At 45.1% G+C, this 23772-nt stretch overlaps 2 protein-coding genes, 3 long non-coding RNA genes and 1 pseudogene across 5 annotated transcripts; 3 read left to right on the forward strand and 3 right to left on the reverse strand.

The window, feature by feature from the left end:
- Positions 1-1987: 1987 nt before the first annotated feature.
- LOC129599084 (uncharacterized) lies at positions 1988-3884 on the forward strand (annotated as a pseudogene).
- Positions 3885-5641: 1757 nt separating this feature from the next.
- On the reverse strand, positions 5642-10152 carry LOC129599085 (uncharacterized). The gene is made up of 6 exons (XM_055497223.1): positions 10121-10152; positions 9505-9859; positions 8959-9117; positions 8823-8879; positions 8557-8740; positions 5642-5816 (listed from the first exon to the last, which is right to left on the reverse strand). The coding sequence occupies exons 2-6, from the start codon at positions 9857-9859 to the stop codon at positions 5642-5644; spliced, it is 930 nt and encodes a 309-aa protein (XP_055353198.1). The 5' UTR covers positions 10121-10152.
- A 66-nt stretch (positions 10153-10218) lies between these two features.
- On the reverse strand, positions 10219-10988 carry LOC129599097 (uncharacterized). The gene is made up of 3 exons (XR_008691874.1): positions 10770-10988; positions 10410-10686; positions 10219-10336 (listed from the first exon to the last, which is right to left on the reverse strand). It is a non-coding gene; the product is annotated as an uncharacterized LOC129599097 (long non-coding RNA).
- Positions 10989-11127: 139 nt separating this feature from the next.
- On the reverse strand, positions 11128-12310 carry LOC129599086 (uncharacterized). The gene is made up of 4 exons (XM_055497224.1): positions 12219-12310; positions 11828-11974; positions 11464-11617; positions 11128-11163 (listed from the first exon to the last, which is right to left on the reverse strand). The coding sequence occupies exons 1-4, from the start codon at positions 12308-12310 to the stop codon at positions 11128-11130; spliced, it is 429 nt and encodes a 142-aa protein (XP_055353199.1).
- An 862-nt stretch (positions 12311-13172) lies between these two features.
- Positions 13173-14064, forward strand: LOC129599096 (uncharacterized). The gene is made up of 3 exons (XR_008691873.1): positions 13173-13449; positions 13558-13782; positions 13977-14064. It is a non-coding gene; the product is annotated as an uncharacterized LOC129599096 (long non-coding RNA).
- Positions 14065-14847: 783 nt separating this feature from the next.
- LOC129599098 (uncharacterized) lies at positions 14848-15809 on the forward strand. Its single transcript, XR_008691875.1, has 3 exons — positions 14848-15036; positions 15091-15322; positions 15389-15809. It is a non-coding gene; the product is annotated as an uncharacterized LOC129599098 (long non-coding RNA).
- The last annotated feature ends 7963 nt before the right edge of the window (positions 15810-23772 follow it).

The following is a 23772-nucleotide window of genomic DNA, read 5'->3' on the forward strand; positions in this document are numbered from 1 at the left end:
GGTATCTCAGATGCGCGATGGGCGGCATCTTTGATATGCGCAGTTAGACGTCACCGAACGTTTTCCCATACTAACTTTACATGATTATTACTAAGAAATGGTAACACTTACCGGAAAACAAAAAATTTATCAAATTAGTACAGATTTTATCCTATGCAGTGGTGTAAGATACAATTTTTGAGGAATTTGGCACTATCCTGGTTTTACTGGTCAGACTCAACCGTCCGTGACAACCGGACCATTCTTTAGCCCAGCCAGCCGACGTCTCAGAACCAGGCGCCGAGCCGAGGATACTTAGAACCATGTCCATTGTACCCATCCCTGTTCCCGAATATGAACTTTCGCCTGAGCCCACATCTGGTATCAGGTCAAGCTCCAACAAGCAGCACGAAACCAAACCGGACCAACCCGCCGAGCCCAATGTTCGGGCCATCAGCCCCAACGGGCCAAGCCCAACTACAGCTGGGCCAGAATGTGCCCAACCCACCCGGCGCACCGCCAACGGCGGCGTCGCCACCCAGACCGGCAGCTCAGCCGAACCAGGGCCAGAATACGCCCGTGCTAGTTCAGCTGTCTGATGAAACATACGGGTTGATGGCGTCCAACGGTCAATCCAATACCCGCCTCAACCGTTGTTGAACCCTCAACAGGGGCATCAGCCGGGCCCAGCGCCATAGGCACTGCAGCTACCGCCACAAGTAGTGGTACAGCAGATAACGCCTGCACCGTTGCCAAGTGCCAGTCCCCAGTGCATGACCTGGCACACATGCAGATGCTGGCCGACTCGTATGCGAAGGCTAATGCAAAGACCAACGCCCGGACCATCCAGCTGACCTTCGACGGCGACAAGACAGCCGTGAAAGGGTGGATTGCCCAGATCAGAAGGATCTGTAAGCAGTCGTCCGACTTTAACAAGCCAGACCCGGACTTCATGAGCCGCATCTTCGCATCGTTGTCCAAGGTCAAGAAATGGTATAAGGGCCGGGCAAAGCGTGAAGAAGGCGTCGGCTGGACAGACGACGAGTTTCTTCAGAAGTTTGCCGCTCGATACGACGACGAGAACCAACAGGCCAATGCTCTTGGAGACTTCTCGCATCGTACCTCCTGGCACGGTTTCGAGACGCCAGACCAGTACTGTGACGCAATCTTAACTCTCCAGGCACGCGCCAACTTAGACGACACAATGATTCTTCATTTCCCGAAGACCAATATGACTGAGCCGGAACTGCGCCGTGCCCAAAACATCTGACTGCCAAAGTCTCCACAGAATTTCGAGACTATATTCGGCAGTTTACGGCAGGTAAACCCGAATACGACGGGAAGGCGGGCTATGGATACCTGGTCATCCGGGCGGCCGCACCAACGCCACCTGCCCAAGTCGTACCGGCTTACTATCCTCCATCCAACAGCCAACATCACCGGCTTACTATACTCCACAGACGCTTACACCAACCCAAGCCCAAATTGAAGCAACATATGTCGCTATCGCGGCTATGAAGGTGGGCGCGCCACAACGTGGGTCCACACCGCCTAACGTTGGTGGTGGTGGTTATGGCCAGGCCCAGAACCAGTGCAATTTTGGCTATAGCCCGGGTAACGGTGACGGTGGAGAACAAAAAGGCGGATATTGCGGAGGTCAAAGCGCCAGCTTCAGCGGAAAGCGAGGCGGCGGCAATAGTAGCTCCGGACGACGTGGCCAAGAAGGCAGCGCAGGCCAAGAGAACATGTACATCGATAGGATCGAGCGCATGTTCGAACGGTGGGCCAGAGAAAGAACCATAATTTGCAACTACTGTCTCTGGGGAAACCACAAAACTGAAGGATGCGGCCACGCCAATAGAGATTACATAGACAATCCAAATCGGATATGGTAACTTGATTTTGCAGAGTCGATACCAGAAGGGATTCCCGACAGGGGCACTAAATCCCAACCGCTTCGGCTTGGTGCCACCCAAACAACCCCGACAACAACGTGGCAACGGGGGGAATGGTAGCCGAAGGCAGTCCACCGGCTCAGGGAATGGGAACGGTGGCGGAAATCAACAAAGCGGCGCAGAACGGTATGGAGCGCTGGGATTACAAACACCCGCCAACGAAAGAACCGCCTTTCCGCCATTGACCGATCAGCAGTAAAAGCCGAACAGCAACCGCGGCGGCTCCAACCGGGTCAGCCCTATTGTGGGACTATAGAGAATATTACTGTATTTTCACGAGTTTAAGGGACACGAAATTGCCCTAGGTCTGCTTGCAAGCACGCGGGGCGCGCAGCTACTTTCGAATCGGTTCACGAACAGCTGACTGGTGGTTAATTCAATTAAAAGTTACTAAAATCAGCAGTATCGCAATCAGAATAACTGATTTTTAAATTAATTCCGTTATAATTTGCTGATATCAAGTTTTTATGCGTTGATAATGGAAAAATCGCACCGCAGATCTTATCTTCAGTGGGAGATTAAGTATTATTTGAAAAGCTATCGGAGTAGCACATTGTCCCTTCGAGAGTTTTGTCGGAAGAAAAACCTTCCAAAAACGTGCATGAGGAGATGGAAATCCAACGAGTAAGTGATCAATCACTTAAAATTGTTATTGTTTTAATCGAACAATCTTCTGAAATATTCAGAATAAATTTATTATTAATAAAAGTCCGTCGATTAGAGAAACTGATGCAAAATCGCGTAAGAGAAGGCCAGAAAAGCAGGCGAGATATCCAAAGCTGGAAGAAGATTTGCGACAATGGGTCGACGACGAACGCCAGAAAGGATATCCTGTAACTCGCACCGATCTTCGAAATCAAGCGTTCGAAATTGCAAAGGAGTCTGGGATTTTTGATTTCAACGCCTCCACAGGCTGGATATCCAAACTTATGTCTCGGAACAACCTGTCTTCGCGCGCAGTAACGCACACATGACGGAAGGAAGAGTGTTCTGAAAAAGATCTTGTACGCTGCCATCTGATTAAAATGTTTTTCGATTAATACAATAGAAAAACGCATAAAGAAAAAATCTGAATTAATATCTAATTTTTACCTTAAACTGCAGGAAGATCAAGAACGGTTTTTCGAAGAGCTGGTTGAAAATGTGGATATCCAGCAAACACCTGCGAAAGACATTTTGAATTTTGACCAAACTAACGTCAAGTACGTCCCGTCCAAAATAAGAACTATCAACCAGACAGGAGCGAAGCAAGTTTCTGTAGTAACTGCGGCTGGAGAAAAAGACCGGTTTACAATCAGTTTGGCAGTGGCTGGAAACGGAGAAATACTGCCTGCAATAATCGTCTTTAAAGGCAATCCAAAAACCGGAGTTCTTTCAGAAAGAATATTGCAACAGTTGGTTATCCCGAAAAATGTGCAAGTGGTGAGCTCAAAATCATCTTGGTGGAATGAGCAGTTGGATCATAAATGGATTACTGAAACGTTTGACATTGTTGGATATCCAAAAATGCTGGTGCGCGATCAGTTTTCTGTGCATAAGATGCAGTCGTCGGCGGATCTTCTTGAAGAGTGAAATATTCGCCAAGTGTTTATTCCTGTGGCTATGACGGGGTACCATCAGCCTCTAGACGTCGGCGTTAACAAGCCTGTTAAGCAATATTATCAGGACGAATACCGATATTGGCGAAAACAGCACCACGAAACTACGAAGTCGGGGTACCTGAAAAATCCTACCCGTCAGGATATCCTAAATTTCGTATCCGTGACATGGGAAAAGGTGAAACCAGAAACCATTATTAATTCCTTTGCTGCAGCAAAAATAATCGAAAAGCCAGAGGACAAACCGAACGATGAAGCTGCCCTTAACGATGAAAGTTGTCTCGATATCAGTTGTCAACTAAATTTAGACGAATCTGGTGATTTGGAGTTCAGTGATGAGCATAATTTGTAAAATAGTTATGTGGATATTCAGTAAACAAAAAACATATGATTTTAATTCCAATCCACAGTAATAGATGATCGAGAATTAAATGAGTTGATGGAGCCAACCTGGTGTGCGCATTTTTGATGCGTCGCAGACTCGCAAACGCAGGTGAACCGATTTGAACGTAGCTGCGCGCCCCGGGTTTCTGCAAGCAGACCTAGGTCAATTTCGTGTTCCTTAAACTCGTGAAAATACAGTACATGGAAACTCCAAAAGCACTCCAACGGATGTGCTCGAACATCTTCAATGACATTATAAAACTTAAAAAGAAATTGGTCCAACATCCTGGCGTAACCGCCAGTATATGGCAAAAGTACTACTTGGGCCTGATCAACGTCAGGACCATACCGGAACCATTGCCAGAAGCAGCACCACACATAGCAACCAGAGTGCGCTTCAGTTGCGGCCCACATCCTGAACAGGGCCAACGAAGGGACACCAGCAACGAAATGCAGGACTCCGGCATTAATGTCGGAGTCCTGGACAACTATGAATTCGTTCCGGCAATAATCTCCCCCATGCCGGACAGCCATGAATTCACTCCGGTTTAATGTCCCCATACCGGGCAACTATGAATTCACTCCGGCATCAATGTCCCCCATACCGGGCAACTATGAATTCACCCCGGCATCAATGTCCTTCATGCCGGGCAACTATGAATTCACTCCGGCATTAACGTCCCCCATGCCGGACAACTATGAATTCGTTCCGGCAATAATGTCCCCCATGCTGGACAACTGTGAGTTCACTACGGCATTAATGTCGCCCATGCCGGGCAACTATGAATTCACTCCGGCATTAATGTCCCCCATGCCGGACAACTATGAATTCGTTCCGGCAATAATGTCCCCCATGCCGGTTAACAAGAAATTTGTTGTACGGTAAAACCTCTCTTTAAATACACTTCTTTATTAAATGCACTCCTGTATAACATTCGCACCCCTAAGGATTGTCTCGTAGAGTATATCATAGGGGGTTCTCTTTATAGCATTCACCATTTTATAAGGGCTATATACACTTTCCGCGGGACCGAACGCAGTTTTACCGGTGTAGAAAACCTGGACACAACATTCAGCTCCGGCTCCTCACAGTTACGGTACTGTCTTTACTTACCGTAAGCCGGATATACTTTGATGCAGTTAGATAATAACAACCAACGTTAACGTTTGAAGGCGTTACAATTAGTAAACAACGATTGCTTTCGACCATTTTTTCAAAAAAAGCAGTTAGTAACAAGTTAATTTTATCCATAAATTTTATCTGCATTGTATTTATTGTACTTTTAATGTCATGTTAACTGTCATAGCAATAAATAGATTATGACAACCCCGCTCCTATTAACACGAGTGCCTCTGCCCCTTAAATACAACATTGCCCCTGGGGGCAGTCGTTCTTTATAAAATACACCCCGTCATAGCATACGAAACCGGTAGAACCGTGCTTGCATTTTATAGAGAGCTTTTTCACTAGCAGTCATGTCCATTGGGTCACCATTTATCACAGGGAAGTGCCGCTCCCGGCAGTGCCGGGAAAGGCACAGCCGGCAACGGCACACCGCGTGGTCAATTTCTCCATCCCGGCAGTCTGGGAATTTCGGCCCAAGGAACTCGCTTTAAATATTGTCTAAGAACGTTTGCAGCCTGTTTGGCGATTTGATTGTCTCGTTCCCCTGCCTTTAGTCGAATCCGTCATTCGGTTTAGAGGAAATCCATGTTTCCGTCTAGTCAAGCCGGTCGCCATCCTGTCTGCTGGACGGACTCCATCTGGCCGCTCAACTGTCCTTGCTGCACCGGAGCACATATTTGTCCGGACCAGTACATCAACGGCTGCTGGTTATCTGGCTGCTGCAGATATGTCATCTGGGCTGATTGGAACGCCGGCGCCGTTATCGCCGTCGTCCTGTAAACAAGAGCGTTTAATTTCCCAGGCTGCTGTTGCTTATAAAGAGGAGCACCCATGGATCCTGGCTGCACCGTTGGCGGCGGATGCTGAGTCGAAGACGGCAGCAGCTAGCGCATTGGAGGCATCCTCTGATGGTTTCCGCCAGGATCCCCAAAGCAACCACCACGGATATTCCAGTTGCCGATTTGATTATTCGATTTGCTAACGCAGCGTCAAATCCGATCGACATCGGCCCGGCTTCTCAGTTTCTCTTTCCGGTCGTGTCGTTGGTTTCAGTCGGCATCGACCTGGTCATCCCGTCGACCAGGGCGCTTCGCGTCCCGGCGATTCTCGCCGGGACAGCTGTCCGGCATGATGCAATACTGAAGGATGAAATCTGGACAGCTTTTCGGCCGGATGTATCAGCAGGCCGTTTTGCACACGGGCTTAGTGCAGCATGGACAGCAACCCGGCTAATTCGGAGCGCTGAATCGGCTTTGACGGTCAGTGCGATGAACTCGGTTGACTCGACCATAGATTTTTGAGCTTTTCTTTGTACGCGTCTCTTCTTTCGTTTCCGTCCGAAGCTATCGCTGTAGCGTTTCTAACGCTTCGGTTCTTTTGCTGCACTCCTGCCTAAGGCAGGCCCCCTCGTTCACGAAAGTGTCCACCCGTTTTTGGAGTCGGTTGGTTACTTCTGCCATGTCCGTATTCTCCGTTTTCAGGGTGCTGATTGTCGCATCCTTTTCCGCCCAGCTAGCCTTCATGCGGTCGGTCTTGTACCGGGCGGCTGATGAGCCGATAGCTGGAATCCCAGATGGGCTGATTGTCCGTCTATCGTGCCATCGGTGACCTGGTCCAGCGGCCCGCTAAGTTTCTGGAACTGCTGTCCTACCGGCGTCTGAAATACCGGCTCGTTCGGGGCGAGTTTTGACCGCCTTTGGTGTCGATTTTGGGCTGCCGTCTACTAGAGACACTGGTACAAATCCGGCTCGAACAATGTCGACCGGCGACGGTATGGTCGACTCGCCCGTCAAGCGGTCGACTGAGCTCTCGGTTGAACTCTGCCGAGTGACCGTTGATGTAAGCTGGTCCGCTCCATCCGGGCCGGGTGATCTGGCAGCCGTGCCGGGTTACGATCCACCCACTGCGGTTTCCGCTATTCGTTCTCCGGATTGTGGGTTCACCGGCTCAGCTTGGTCCGCAGTGTCCACCGGGACGCTCGGTTTACCGAGCGGGCGTTTGTGATGCTCGCCCTTCTTCAGGTTGCTGTCCATGCGTGCCCGGAGGGTGTTCCGTCCGTTTAACTGTGGTCTGACTAAAGTGTCAGCTGGCTACAAACGTGTGTAACCGTCCAAAACGACCGCCGATCATTTTGGACGGGTATAGACGCGCATTACGCAAATGTTGCAGTGAATGACTAATATCTGTCTGGTGTTAGTTCGTTATGGCGGACAAAAAAATTGCTCGGACTGGTTGTCAGTGCGGGCAATCTGATGCCGAGGGAGCCGATACTAGTGCGGCAGTTTAAGGGAATGTGTTGGCAGAGATGCCCCTTATTACCGAGTGTCCCTTATTATAATTATCCATTTCCCGTCCATAGTGCGGCAAAATAGCTAACGAGCTGTTTTAACGCAGTGTGCGGTAAAATAGCCAACTGGCTATTCCGGCGCAGTGTGCGGCAAAACATTCTGAGGGCAATTAAGACCCCTATTGCGCTACTGCGGCAAGATAGCCATAGACTAAAATTATTGAGAGTTTAACCCGTTTAGGGTAACTAAGACATTGCTTCCCTGTACCTTCCCTTAAAAGCGAAAACAAAGATTTCGAATATTTAGACGCTGCAACAGCCTGTGATACCAATGGACCATATGGAACTCTATTGGAACTTATTGGATCTGTTGGAACTACTGTACATCGTTTAATTGCGAACTAACGTGACACCAGTGGAACCTATGAAACTCTATTGGCACTTATTGGAACTGTTGGAACTACTTTTACACCGTTCAATTGCGACCTGGTGTGACACCAGTGGAACCTATGGAACTCTATTGGAACTTATTGGAACTGTTGGAACTACTTTTACACCGTTCAATTGCGATCTGGTGTGAAACCAGTGGAACCTATGGAACTCTATTGGAACTTATTGGAACTGTTGGAACTACTGTACATTGTTCAATTGCGCCCTGGTGTGACACCAGTGGAACCTATGGAACTCTATTGGAACTTATTGGAACTGTTGGAACTACTGTACATCGTTTAATTCCGACCTGATTTAACATCACTGGAACCTATGGAACCCGTTGGAACTGTTAAAATTTCTGAAACTAACAGCACTGCGCCCTTTTGTGATACCAAGGGGAAGCATCGAATGCTGTTAGAACTCATTGAAAATAATATCAGTATTTACTAGGTTTCTAATTATGTTTCTAATATTTTAGTAGCTAACGCTACTAGAAAATACCGGTGATGCTCAAGCTGATATCATTAGGAAAGGTTTTACGACGTTTTATGCCTAATTAATTCGGTAAAATGGGAAAACACAGAAGCACTGCAGAAAATCAAATCTATAATTTAGAGCATTTTAGCTAAGCATATGAAGAGCTAACTGCAAAAATCGATATTTCATATTTAATTGATAATTAATCGATAATTATTAGTAATTAGTTTTTATCGCTTAGAACAGTACGGAAATTTCCAAGGTTTCTGTTTTGGTGGTGGTTTTCCTGATCGGGTAACACGAGTGACAGATGCGCACATATGATGGAACGCATGTTGGCAGACTGTGCAGCGCAACCACGGTTTATCTTTGTTGTCCGGAATAAGAGCCGCATGACACTTCCCGCATTTTATGATCTTGTTGGATTCGCTTACATTGGTGTCGTCTTGGCTGAGTTTTCCGAAACGATGATGAATGGCACGTTTTGTAGCTTCGGGATCATCTGCATTAAACTTCCGTGAGTTTCAGGTCGAAGGTTTATAGTTATGTACAGTTTGCTTCACTAGCAAGTCATTACGATTCACCTTCAGAAACAACGGAAGCGGAAAATGATCGAATTTTGTTTCCTGTGTGGCCTCTATCTGCAGCGTAACGTAACATTATAAAATTTCGAAGAAACTTAAATACAAGCTCGATTTATAGTTTCTAGTTAAACTCTACCTTTTACAGTCATTTTCTTTGGAGTGCTGCTAGATAGTGGTGAGAAGTCACTGTCGTTAGCTGGAAGTGACTGATCCATGTTAGCATTTTGCGTTCCAGATTCAGTAGCTTCCATGGCGCTGCTTTTGCGCTTTCCCATGCCGCTGGACGTTTGCGAAGCTAAATCCACAATTAAAAGTACAAGGAGGATTGGTGTTGAGTCTGCAGCGAATTTTTCGCCTAAAGTTAGTATGAACACCCAATCCACTGGAGTCTTATTAAGCCGTCAACCGTGGATGGTTGCCTTTCCTAGCATGCGCAACCGCCAACCGAGGTATGATGGTAGCCAGGTAGCGTCATGTAATATACTGCAGCTGGCATATTACGGAGCTGTTGATTAGTGCAGCCAATTACGGTTGACGGCCAAATCAGCCTCCAGTGGATTGGGTGTTCATACTAACTTTAGGCGATAAATTCGCTGCAGACTCAACACCAAGGTGGAGCTGCTGTATCGCAACGAGATTCGCTTTGAATTCAGGACAAGGCCTAAGTGTACACCGGTCTTACCATCCAAATGTGGCCTCGCTTTACATGTTGCAGCAGCAGGATTACCGGCCAAGCTCACCTCGGGCGCTTCGTCTAAGGAAACTTGCAAAGCACCGACGATACCATCAATCTTTGCAAGTTGCTCTGAAGTAAAGTGCTCGCGTGGCAAAATTAAGCAACGCCTCCGCACACCCTTCAGATTCACTTGGTGCTGCTTGTCTGCCCAAGCAATCTGGTCAATGCACCAGCGATTTTGTTGCAACGGGTCCTCTTTTGTTGCATCAAGGAACAAGTCCTTCCGAACAGCCAAACAAAGCACGTCTTCCGCAATATCTTCAAACTTCACCGAGAGAACGTTCTTAAAAAACGTATTCATCTGAAAGAATATATCGTCAAATTTGTATAATGAATTCGAGAACTAGATAATTAATTTTGTTGTACTGTAAAGGGCGTTTTATTAGGCATTGTCATCTAAATATAACAAAGTGCAAAGCGTAAGTACACTACTTTACCGTACAGACTAAATCACATTTGTAGTATTTAGATAAGATTTTTTAGCCTGGTGTCAGTTTCGATAATTTGTGTCACATGTTCTGTGAGCAGTTTACTTGACGAAATACATCGTTGAGCAACTTACCTTTTCGGCATGAGTTGTCTTGCGTAGTGCTTCTATCAGTTGAGCAAAACTTCCTTTGGCCAAGCAGCTGCTTCGGTCGGGAAGTAAAGATAGCGTTGTACGCGCGGTCAAACCATTGCGCGGTAAAGTTTGATATGGCGCGGCTTTTGAAATATGCCGTAGCAGGCACTGGAGAGCTTCTTCTTGGTCGTACTCGCAAGCAACTTTACGGGCAATCTGCAGAAATATTTAGGAAAAACATAATGGATGCAGAGTCATCTAGCGCTATGGAAATAACGTTGTATAGTACCATATCCCCAACAGACGACAGTATAGAGTATAAGGTTGCAATTCGGTGAGTGCAGCTAACCATCCCCGCTGATAATAGTTTTGGTTTGATGATTTCGTATTTGTCATTAACCGCATTAGTCAGTTCACGGCATCCTTCTTCGCCAAAATGAAGCAGTTTCCGAACATCTTTGGATGCACGTTGCTGCGCTTGCTCCAGAAGTGTGAAAACAGTGTTATCGATGTCGGTTATCTCGTTATCCATGGTCAAAATAGCTACCCGACTCAATGTCCGCATTCTCTAAAAATCTCAGGTTTTCGTGCGTGATGGCACAATCGAGTAGATTACAGAGCTTAAAGAGCGAAATTTATTGAGACTGACTTGTCTTTAGTTGCGGCAGCGATATCATCCAGGCCATCGGAATTCATGGTAAGCGCACAAGACGAAGTAGGATGCACACCACCGCTGTTTTTGTTGCGATAGTTTAGATATAGTTTTCTTTCGTACACGCATCCAAATATACGTGGCATTAGCTTAGGAAATGGATTATCGTGGATTATTAAAGGAACGTGCAATTTTGTCCAGCGATCAAGGCCTGCGGAATCAGTTATTTCCCCTAAATTGCAAATGTCTTCCATATTTGTCCCGAAAACTGACACGCTCAGATTCAGAAGGAGCGTTTTCCACGTGTCTGGGAGTCCTACTACGATCAAGCTTTGCAAACCTTTGAAGTGCCTGATCAGGACTCCGTAAAACATGCTGATCCAAGAATGTGCTAAAAATTATTTCCAATATTCAAACTTATACAAATTCAATTTAAAAGTATTTCTGTTTTTTAGACAACCAATACAAATGATTAAAGTAAATTCTGGTGGACGCGATATCAGTGGATATGGTTACAATAATATCTTTTTATAACAGTGATAAATATTTCACTCACCACACATTAGTACGAAGGTGTAGTAGACATCTAATGGCAAATGTTGTCTTATAATGGCAAACAGTCTGGCCTTCTTTTTTCCTTGATAGACCTCGACAGTGCGGGAATTAAAACGGATGACAAAGGTGTCCACACATATGCACATTTATCGGTGTCGGCTAACACCATTCCACCCTCAAAAGGGACGAAAATTATGTCCGGACCAAAAACGAAAGTAACACCGTCTTCTTGCAGTCCCAGGTGCGAAACCGCTTGCCGCTTTAGCGGAATTTCTTTGTCTTCGCATTTCCTGTAAGAAATGAAAAAACATGCATACATGTGCGTTGCGTCCCCACAAATGGGTGCTTCATTGCGTCCAGTCCTTACATGTATACTAGTACTTCTGTGTAGCTACATAATAACATCACAAAAGCACTTGATCCATTATTATTAGTATACTTTCTGTTGTGTTTTTTTATATACAGCTTTCTTATGTAGTTTTTCAATATATTTTACGTACTCAATATACCGTTGGTGATACCACTCCCCTAACTTGGCGAGAACCTTGTTGCTCATGTTGGAAAACGCGGACGAGCCGCCTTTGATATGCAGATCCGAGGAGAAATCTTTAAAATTGTTCCACGACTTGCTACGAATGTAAACCTTCCTGCAAACCAGAATTGGCCGATATACACAAAATATAAGTACCTGATCGTCTAAAGCGTATAAAAGGCCATTTAGGTTCGCCGCCGTTATCGTTACAGTATCAGTTTTAAAAGTCTGAGGGTTACGGTACGAGCTGCGCTATTCTTGTATGTAAACCGAGTTGCAAGTTATAGCGCGAGTTTAGGCTACCGTAGAATCGCAGATACCATACAATAGTGCATATAATATAATAAATAAATCTGTACCTCGTGCAGCTGTCGTCCTGCATTTCAAACAGCGTTCCAGATTCTGTTGTTTTTCCTTCCACTTCTGCAATGGGCGTTAACACAAATGCCATAATCCAGTCGTCCACTGCTCGTTTTTCCTTCTTTTTAAAATAATAGGTACGACCATCCTTCTCTTTAAACCGGTATTCAGCTGCCGTGAACTGTAATAAAGCGCTACTCTATAAGCGGCTAAATTCCTCCAGTTATTAGTAGACTGTGCACAAACACGCATAAGCTACTTACACAAAACGAATCTGAAGCCGATTGGTTAGACATTAGAAAGTATCTGTAAGCCTGTTCACAGGATGCAAAAGCCAAATTACAAATGCCAGCAACTTCCTTAATTATTTAATTAGAATGCGTTTGTCAAAAAACTTGCTGTTTCCAAAGGATTACAATTTACGGCTCATTTTTATTGGCACGTTCCCACAAAAAAAATTCAAGGTTGGATACAGTTTACTGTGTTTCAGCCTGGTTATTTGTACAAGAAGTACGTTTAATCACTTTAATGACAAATTATATGTTGACTAAGCTGGTACTGCATTGATTACAGTAATAGTATTACGTATACCTAATCTAATAAACGATCTATGGGTGCATACTGCCTTTGTAGCTGTGATTTCATGGCCAGTCGATGAGTTTGGCGCTCGCTGTGCAGTGAAAGTGCAGTCAGCCTTCCCCTCCCCAATGATGATTGGACTTTTGGGTGAAGTACTGACTAAAAGGTGAGCACAATTCTCCACATAGGGCTGTTTATGTGGGCAACAGTGTGGCACAGCTCGCTGCTGGAATATATAGTCTGTCCTTTAGTGCTCTTTATACAGCAGTATCACATGAGCAGCTACTTATACAGCAGTATAACTTGAGCAGTTCAACAGTTTCTGCCCGACGTTTAATAAGTCCTCAAGAGCTTTATCGGTAAAATCAGGAAAATTACGTGACCTTAATTTATGCAGTGTGTCTCGAACGTTTTGCTATGGAAAAAAATTATTTTGACAGTAATGGTATTTACTGTTTAATCAGAACGTACAAGTGCATTTGATAGATATGAACTGCTTCTGTAGATAAAGTGAAAATCATGACATACGAAGAGCAGAACGGTTCTTTAAGATTATTACTCAGCAAGTATTCACTGGACGAAATCCTGAAGTTGTGCACCGTTTGCACAGCAAACCGATCACTGGACATTATGGATACGGTTCTTTTGGAAGTATGCCAAAATGTGTGATGTATCTACATATTTTTTGAAATATTAGTTAGCTATTGCTTTTAATTAACTACTGCAATATCATTGTAATAAATGATATACTGCATGTAGGAACTTGCACACCGTGTACAGCTGGCACCTGATCGGCTTAGAGATATGTATATCCACGTGATGAACGAAGCGCCGTCTCTCCTTGATTTGATTTCGCCATCGGATCCAAGGAGTATCGTTGTAATTACTCCTCCAGTGAAAACGTGCACGGAAGGCTGCGTGTACCAGAGGGGCTCTAAAACAGGTCTACCTTTGGAACTCGGTCTTCATAATAAGCCAGCTTGGGTAAATATATACCTTTACGTAGTCACAGTTACTAACAACTCGTTAGTTATATTTCTTGTTCAGTGAACTGTCTACTGTCTTGAGTACACACACTTTTACGTTAATTTCAATCGGTATTTATTAGTTATTATTAACTGCTTTGAAATACAACTGAATATTGCGGCAAAAATACAGTACCCGAAGCATTTTTTCAGGGCACACTGCACGACATTAACGGAATGAGCCGATCTTTCGTTCGCCTATCGTATAGATGTCCAACCTGCCGTAGTATATACAAGTACGACATGTTTCAATCCAAAAAGGGTGGCAAATACCGCTTTTACGAGCACGAACGAACGCATGTGCGCGTGACCCAGACAACTTATTGGTCTAGAACGTTATGCAAATTCTTAGTAGAAAGCGTGTAAGTGCTCTAATTAAATACCTTATAAATAAATCACATTTATCTTAACAAAACTAAAATTAACTGATTACACTGGAAATAGTGCTCTTTTCTCTTCTTTGCTACACAACTGCCAAGTAAAGCCAACTTTGTTTTACAACTTCCTTTTCAAGATTGCATTTCAAGATTCAACGGGTTCTGCGAAACGTACCTCGAGACATACGGAAAAGCTGCCGGTAAAATTTTCCCAAAACCATTGGCTTTTTTCACTTGAAAACTTTTATCTACTTTGTAGGATTTGATGTACAGAACGTGTCCGAAGCGTTTTTCCGCTATGAAACGGAAAATGAAGTTCGGGAGAATAATTTGCTTTATTTCGGGTTCTCTTCGGACAAGGACGTTGACCAAGCTTTTCCTGAACTCGACAAACTTCGATGCGAGCGTCTATACCCTCATGTCTGCCATCCGGCGTGCGCTTCCAGAGGTTGCGGAGTGTTGTTCTCGGTTGACGGCATCTGGAAAGCACACTTCCAGCACTGTGCTTTTGTTCAGCAGGCAAGTGACTTTTAGCAGGAATCAAAAGATCGTGTTGCTCAGCATGTATACAATTAAGTCACAGCGACCATGACAGGACCACCAGAGCGTAGAATAACCTAATAAAGAGAATACCTTATCTATTAAAAGTTTTTAGAATACCGTTGCAAACGTTCAGCTGGTAAACTTTCCAAATATTTGTCCAGAAGAACCGTTGTCTAAACGTGGCGAAATGTATTGCGGGCCACATTCTCTTGCTGCACAACTGGCGAATATTCCAACAAACAAAAGAAAGGTCACGCTGCAACATGCTGCAGCTAGCGCATTTCATCTTCAAGGTAAACTTTCTGTATTGGTGCAAGAATCGTACTTTTATCCGATTATTCTTGCAGCGTCTGACCGGGTTTTGAAAAACTTTTGCGCTGATGAAGTGACGCTTCCCGGCGAAACAGTGGAAGTAGAAATCATGAACGAAATCTCAATGCCGGAAAACAATGATTCAGCAAGTGAACTGGTTTGCACAAAAAACCTAGGTGAACCAAAAATGCAGCCAGTTCGGTCACGAGGATACATATTTGTGGTGCGAGCGGGTGGTCACATCGACATGTTCTCTCCTATATATAAGTGCGTATTTATAGGTGATTCGGCAGTTAGTGACACATGTACCGAACCATTGCTTTCCTGTTACAGGTCTGAGTCTCCATCCCAGGTATTCCTTATACTGATTTCTTGGATGTATCAGGTCTTACAAACAGTTCCCTCATGCGACTGGCCAAAACTTTTTTTGGCATATGATAACATGTGCAATCTGGAGCGACTGAAAGCCACGCTTCAAAACTTTCGCTACCACCGCCATATGACGAGCTTTGGACCAAGGGGATGACGAAAGTAATCGACGGCTTCCACTTGGGCAACCACAAAGGCCATAAATGCCACACAAAGTACAATCCAGACCAAATCCGGGCGGCCTATCCCAACCTGCTCAGTGCTAATACACAGAGTTGTGAGCAGACATTCCGTTGGCTGGGAGCATTCCAGCATGCTATGTTCAAAATGACTAAGTACCGTCAACTCTTCTTTCTACACAGGATCGTTAAGCGCAGAAACTTGTATCTGGAAAAAGTTGCAGCCAGTACGCGCTCTGACTCATGAACATTCAGCAGATGATGATATTACTTATAATATGTATTTTCAGCTTTTCAAAGCATCAAACTGCTACAAAGTTTAAACTGCTCACTCCTGCTACTAATGAGGTAATAAAATTACGATCAGTATTCGCAAACGATGTCTCATGTCCTCAGTTTCTGTGAGCTATAGTACGCCTCACTAACATTATTTTCGAAAATACTTCTAACTACAGCAATTTTTGAAGTAACTTTTAGTTCAACAGGTTTCAACAGCAACAGGTAAAGATAGCATAAGAGCCCGAAGGCATATTTGCAGTGTTTCCTTCGGTTCCAACGGGTTCCAAAAAAGTTTCACAGGCTTAACTGGTGTCACATCAGGTAGCAATTAAACGATGTACAGTAGTTCCAACAGTTCCAATAAGTTCCAATAGAGTTCCATAGGTTCCACTGGTGTCACACCAGGTCGCAATTAAACGATGTACAGTAGTTCCATCAGTTCCAGTAAGTTCCATTAGAGATCCGTAGGTTCCACTGGCGTCACAAAATGTCGCAATTAAACGGTATACAGTAGTTCCATCAGTTCCAATAAGTTCCAATAGAGTTCCATTGGTTTCACAGGTGTCACATCAGGGCGCAATTAAACGATGTACAGTAGTTCCATCAGTTCCAATAAGTTCCAATACAGTTCCACAGGTTCCACAGGTGCCAAAGGAGGGCGCTCTGAGATAGGGCGCTAATCGAACCCACAGTAGTTTCTTTGGGTTCGATTAGCGTAACCCTTGTTACACTATTCTCGCCAAAGAACGATGTACGAATATTTGCAGCAGCGGAACTTATGGAACCAATGGAACTACCGGAACTAATGGAACTTTAATGGAACCCCCTTCTTACCCTAAACGGGTTAATCTATGAAATTATTAGTAGCGCTCATTGCCGCTCACCATCAAACACGGCTGTAGATCTGCGAGATTACAACCAAAACCATAATCTCTGACACTTGAAAAAAATTTCCAATAGCTTCACGTAATTCAAGATTTATGCATTTTCATGTGGCAGCTTATCGTGAGACGTGCCGATAATTGTGGCAGCTGATGTTGCGCTTGTGTTGAGTTGTATGTGGATTATCGAGATTTGGCTTATGTAGATTATCGAGATCGAAATTTTCAGCGCCAACTCCGTATTTCCGTTTTTTAAAAAATGCGGCAGGGTAGGCTGTTCCAGGTAAGCGCAGAATCTTAACCCACGGACAAGTAGTCATCCTTGCCAAAGCCGCTTCGTCGGTCGGATAAGAAAGTTCCTATTAATAACGCGTACATTACCACTAAATATGTTTGCCAACATATATTATTTATACGTTGAGCATGCCAACTTTCCGAGACACGTTAACTTGTCTGCTGAGGATTTGTCAAGATAAAAAAATAAAAAATGAATAAGCAATAAAATAACCAATTTTTAAGCAATAAAAATGAAATAAACGAACATTACCGTTAGGTAAGCCCCCTTAGCTTTTTCTGTAAGGTCGTAGAACGGGGTCACAGATTCGCAGATACCAAGTTGTATGAGTACTTCTGGAAAACGCAATACTAATCCAAATGTATCAATCATATAATACCGAACGATCTTGTACAAACCGTTGGTCATTTCCAAGATTTCAATCCCTCTGTTCTCAAATGCAATCTGATATGTCGTTACGAAACATTCAACCATAACATGGGTCACGAACGCCAGCCTTGACATTTTTATGCCGTGTTTACTGCCGCGAGTGCAGAAAATGTTAGCGGCGGTCGTCAAAGTGGGCGCCAAGCGCTCACGTTCTTCTGATTCTAAACTGTAAAAATATTTTTTACGATAGTGTAACCAATGATTTATCTGAACACATACATGTATTTATCATTCAATTTGATCAAAAATGCTTCGCTTCTTTGGACATCCGAAATTTCTTCCCATTAAACACGCTCTTGGCCATTCTTAAAGCCGACTTCATTATAATTTCCATATCAATATTTCCATTTTTCAATTGCTTTGCAGAACTGGTAACGAGTTTTGCAGGAACTTGAGACTTAGCGCCACCAACAACCAACTGTCTACTCACAAGCCCGTCCATAACCCCCAGTTTCGAATTAAGCAATTTCAAAAACCCATCCGGATGCAGCACTAAGAGGCTGTTAAAGTATATGTCATCAGTTTCCTATTACAAAAAAAAGGTTAAATAGCGCTCCCTTGGTAAGACGCGTACTTCCAAATTTAACGTACTAGAAAACCATTTTTGCCATCTAAAGACGACCATTTACATCCGTTATGCATCTGTAGCATAAAATCTTTTATGCCACTCTCTTTATTGCTGAATAGTTTGTGCGCGGCCTGCTCAAAGTCATCACAGTAGAGCAATATGTTTTTTCGACTTTCCCCTGTGGTATCTGAACCAAAAACCAAATTTTGCAGACCGGCTTTTGTTGGTGCCCGTATCCTGAAGAAATCATCTCGGTATGATTAGCACCATATTACACACTTATGCATTATGCGAGGCGTTTATTGCGTTATGTTATATAACGGGTTAAATACCCATTTCGATATACCTTGCGTAATTTTCGTCTTCGCGCATGACCTCGTCAACCCAATCAAGAATCTCCATTGGGCCTGTTTTTCCGCACCCATTCGGCCCGACCACAAGCAGACTTAAATTGTCTTCTTTAGTCCAAATGGTATCTTGACAAAAATTACATTATTATTTTCACCTACAACGCCACTGCTTTTTCTATCCAATTCAAAGAGAGTCGTCGTACGTCAAAATCAACAAAGTACAAAGATTAGAACTATTTATTCAAAATGTATTTTATTCCTCCCTTATTCCAAATATAATTGATCCATTTTTTCAAACATAAAAAATTCAAACTGCATCGCATAAAAAGCTTCCTGCATCGAGGAACATAAAATATGTGGTTTTGGTTAGTTTAATTCACAATTAACTGAAATCTCAGAAACAGCTTGAGTATTCTGTTACGGTCTACTAAACTCTGCAGTTAAAAATGTTTGTATAACCATTTATACATTTATGTATTTATTTCATTTTATGACCACAAAATGTAAACAACGTAGAACACAAATCTGAATTTTTTGGACATAACGTGTGCCTACTAATATAATACTATGCCTCATACTACCTCAGCGCTGCATTTGTCAAGCACAACAGCGAACGCGGAAGCCATCACTGCGAAGAGTATTTCACAAATCTGAATTTTTGGACATAACGTGTGCCTACTAATATAATACTATGCCTCATACTACCTCAGCGCTGCATTTGTCAAGCACAACAGCGAACGCGGAAGCCATCACTGCGAAGAGTATTTCAGGCGTGCTCCCTACTGCCTTCGCATACCATTGCAATATATTCCCTGTTAACGATTAACTTTAATCAAGCGAGCGAGCGAAGCGAGCGAGCGTTTTTAATATGCGGTGCGACATGCGGAGAGCTGGGTCCCCGGGGTCCAGGGGCGAAGCCCCTGGCCGGGGTTTGGGGCGGAGCCCCAATAAGCAGGGGGTGAGGGGGGCGCAGCCCCCCGCTAAAGCAATTGAGAAGGTAGTCAAAAAATCGAAAAACCAACCGGGTTATTTTTGACGGACCTGCTGCAGTAAATGAACAGGAGGCCGTAAATTTGGACCCGGTACACTCATACAGACCGGCCCTGGTGGATCGATTTTGAGGAACCGACATGCGGGGAACCACCGTGGCATTTTTCACGAACCCGCCATACATATAGTATGGAGGGCCCGTTTTTTAGAACCCGGTCCGGAAATTTTGCCCGCCCCGGTTGATGCGTTTTTGGGGAACCGACATGCGGCGAAACACCGGGGCATTTTTCACGAACCCGCCATACATATAGTATGGAGGGCCCGTTTTTTAGAACCCGGTCCGGAAATTTTGCCCGCCCCGGTTGATGCGTTTTTGGGGAACCGACATGCGGCGAACCACCGTGGCATTTTTCACGAACCCGCCATACATATAGTATGGAGGGCCCGTTTTTTTGGACCCGGTCCGGGAATTTTGCCCGCCCCGGTTGGTGCGTTTTTGGGGAACCGACATGCGGGGAACCACCGGGGCATTTTTCACGAACCCGCCATACTTATAGTATGGAGGGCCCGTTTTTTTGGACCCGGTCCGGGAATTTTGCCCGCTCCGGTTGGTGCGTTTTTGGGGAACCGACATGCGGAAAACCACCGGGGCATTTTTCACGAACCCGCCATACATATAGTATGGAGGGCCCGTTTTTTAGAACCCGGTCCGGAAATTTTGCCCGCCCCGGTTGATGCGTTTTTGGGGAACCGACATGCGGCGAACCACCGGAGCATTTTTCACGAACCCGCCATACATATAGTATGGAGGGCCCGTTTTTTAGAACCCGGTCCGGAAATTTTGCCCGCCCCGGTTGATGCGTTTTTGGGGAACCGACATGCGGCGAACCACCGTGGCATTTTTCACGAACCCGCCATACATATAGTATGGAGGGCCCGTTTTTTTGGACCCGGTCCGGGAATTTTGCCCGCCCCGGTTGGTGCGTTTTTGGGGAACCGACATGCGGAAAACCACCGGGGCATTTTTCACGAACCCGCCATACTTATAGTATGGAGGGCCCGTTCTTTTGGACCCGGTCCGGGAATTTTGCCCGCTCCGGTTGGTGCGTTTTTGGGGAACCGACATGCGGAAAACCACCGGGGCATTTTTCACGAACCCGCCATACATATAGTATGGAGGGCCCGTTTTTTAGAACCCGGTCCGGAAATTTTGCCCGCCCCGGTTGATGCGTTTTCGGGAAACAGACATGCGGCGAACCACCGGAGCATTTTTCACGAACCCGCCATACATATAGTATGGAGGGCCCGTTTTTTAGAACCCGATCCGGAAATTTTGCACGCCCCGGTTTATGCGTTTTTGGGGAACCGACATGCGGCGAACCACCGGGGCATTTTTCACGAACTCGCCATAAATATAGTATGGAGGGCCCGTTTTTTTGGACCCGGTCCGGGAATTTTGCCCGCCCCGGTTGATGCGTTTTTGGGGAACCGACATGTGGCGAACCACCGGGGCATTTTTCACGAACCCGCCATATATATAGTATGGAGGGCCCGTTTTTTTGGACCCGGTCCGGGAATTTTGCCCGCCCCGGTTGGTGCGTTTTTGGGGAACCGACATGCGGGGAACCACCGGGGCATTTTTCACGAACCCGCCATACATATAGTATGGAGGGCCCGTTTTTTAGAACCCGGTCCGGAAATTTTGCACGCCCCGGTTGGTGCGTTTTTGGGGAACGCCATGCGGGGAACCACCGGGGCATTTTTCACGAACCCGCCATACATATAGTATGGAGGGCCCGTTTTTTAAAACCCGTTCCGGAAATTTTGCCCGCCCCGGTTGATGCGTTTTTGGGGAACCGACATGTGGCGAACCACCGGGGCATTTTTCACGAACCCGCCATACATATAGTATGGAGGGCCCGTTTTTTAAAACCCGTTCCGGAAATTTTGCCCGCCCCGGTTGATGCGTTTTTGGGGAACCGACATGTGGCGAACCACCGGGGCATTTTTCACGAACCCGCCATACATATAGTATGGAGGGCCCGTTTTTTTGGACCCGGTCCGGGAATTTTGCCCGCTCCGGTTGGTGCGTTTTTGGGGAACCGACATGCGGGGAACCACCGGGGCATTTTTCACGAACCCGCCATACATATAGTATGGAGGGCCCGTTTTTTAGAACCCGGTCCGGAAATTTTGCCCGCCCCGGTTGATGCGTTTTTGGGGAACCGACATGCGGCGAAACACCGGGGCATTTTTCACGAACCCGCCATACATATAGTATGGAGGGCCCGTTTTTTTGGACCCGGTCCGGGAATTTTGCCCGCCCCGGTTGGTGCGTTTTTGGGGAACCGACATGCGGGGAACCACCGGGGCATTTTTCACGAACCCGCCTTACATATAGTATGGAGGGCCCGTTTTATAAAACCCGGTCCGGAAATTTTGCCCGCCCCGGTTGGTGCGTTTTTGGGGAACGCCATGCGGGGAACCACCGGGGCATTTTTCACGAACCCGCCATACATATAGTATGGAGGGCCCGTTTTTAGAACCCGGTCCGGGAATTTTGCCGGCTTCGGGTGAATCGTTTCTTTAGAGCTGACATGCGGGTTGCCACCGGGGCAGTTTTGTCGAACTTGCCTTTCATTTGTATAAGGCGTTAGTTTTTCAGGACCGCTTCCGGAAATTTCATCCGGCCCTGGTGGTACGATTTCAATGTTACAGTTAGTTTAACGAATCACCGTAAAAGAATGCCGTTACCAGTACCTAAATACTGTAACAAATAACGTAACCATGAAGAGTCGGTTACATTGTTACCATAGCCGTTCAGTCACTATCGCTATCATAGCCCATTACGCTACAGTTGACGCGGATTACCGTGCGCTGTAACGGGTAACCATTATTCGCAACGTATTACCATTACGACAGTTTTGTAACGATTTACCGTTAGCGTGACAGGTAACCGTTGTGACGGGTTACTCTGACGCTATACCGTTACCTGTTACCGTAACCGAAACGGTTTACCGTACATATTACGTAACTGTTACCGTTAGCGTAACGAGTTACAAGAAAGAGATACTGTTGTTTAAGAATATCCCGTTTCTATAGAGAGGGATCAAAACGACGCCGAGCAGGAGCAAGCGCAGCAAAGCACCTGGTGCAGCAAGTACAGCGGAAGCACTTTGTTGTTCTTTTTTCAGAAACATATCCGTTTTTCTTTTGACTTGCGTTTGATGGTTTGTTTGTAAAAACTAAAACAAAAAATCTTGAAAAATTATCTGAAATTCTTACCCCGGTATTCACCAATGGGAAGTTTCGAGGCTTGCGCCCTACAGAAGCTTGCATATTGTGTCTTTAATTGTAAGGGTGTGGCTGAGAGACACATTTCCGCGGGGCGAAACTTCGCAACAAATTTCACAACATTCTAAGGCTTTAAACAAATGTTTGAAATACTCGAAGGACCTGAACCAGTATATAAGTGATATAACTCTGCAGACCAGGGGTGTTGAGTTTGGGCATTTAGGCCAAACATCACCAAGAGGTCATAATGGGTAACATTACTTTGAAACGAAGACGTAGCAAACCATGCTAATCGAAGTCAAGAACCGTTACTACTATTACTATCGTTAGGACTTTTACGTGCATTACCACTTGCTTTACAGGATCAACTGAGTACTTTTTATATTATAATAGCTCATGGTAACGCGTTACCATTACCAGCTTTTACCACTCTAATTAAGCGTTGCCACTCTAATTAAGTTATGCTAGCGTAATAATAAATGTTGCGCTAACATAACCGTAACAAGTTATCGCAACCGTCTCAGTTTCTGTCACGGTAAGGGCTACCGTAACAACTATTTTTAACGGTTTGCTATCACCCTTGCTGTTGAAACTGAAAGTGCAGTCAAAGCTTACCACGCTGAGCTGTGGTGTAAGCGAGCGGAGCAGCAAGTAAAACCAAAGGGTTCTATTCTGTTTTCTTCCTGAAAGATTTTTTCTGAAAGATCACGGTGTAGTTCAAACGTTCCATTATCGTGATAATACTGTAGCAACGGAAATCAAAGGCGGAGCCGAAGGCGACGCCGAGCTGCGGCGCGAGCAAGCGCAGCGCAGCGAGCGGAGCAGCAAGTAGATCCAAACGACTTTTTTCTTATTGCTTTCTTCAACTTTTGTTTCACGAAATTTAACAAAATTTAAGCAATAACTCTATCAAAGTTCCGATCTGACGTCTTTTAGATAAAATGCGAATTTGATTGATTGATTGAGTTCCTTATTTTGTGCTAACTATTAGATTTGAACTTCTAACATAAGTTCATTTATAGAGGTCCATATAATTTAATTTTAAAAATAATAAGACAAACCTGAACGGTAAACATTTTTGCT

This window comes from Paramacrobiotus metropolitanus, unplaced genomic scaffold (genome assembly GCF_019649055.1).
Source record: "Paramacrobiotus metropolitanus isolate TYO unplaced genomic scaffold, Prichtersi_v1.0 Parri_scaffold0000137, whole genome shotgun sequence".
Taxonomy (NCBI): Eukaryota; Metazoa; Tardigrada; class Eutardigrada; order Parachela; family Macrobiotidae; genus Paramacrobiotus; species Paramacrobiotus metropolitanus.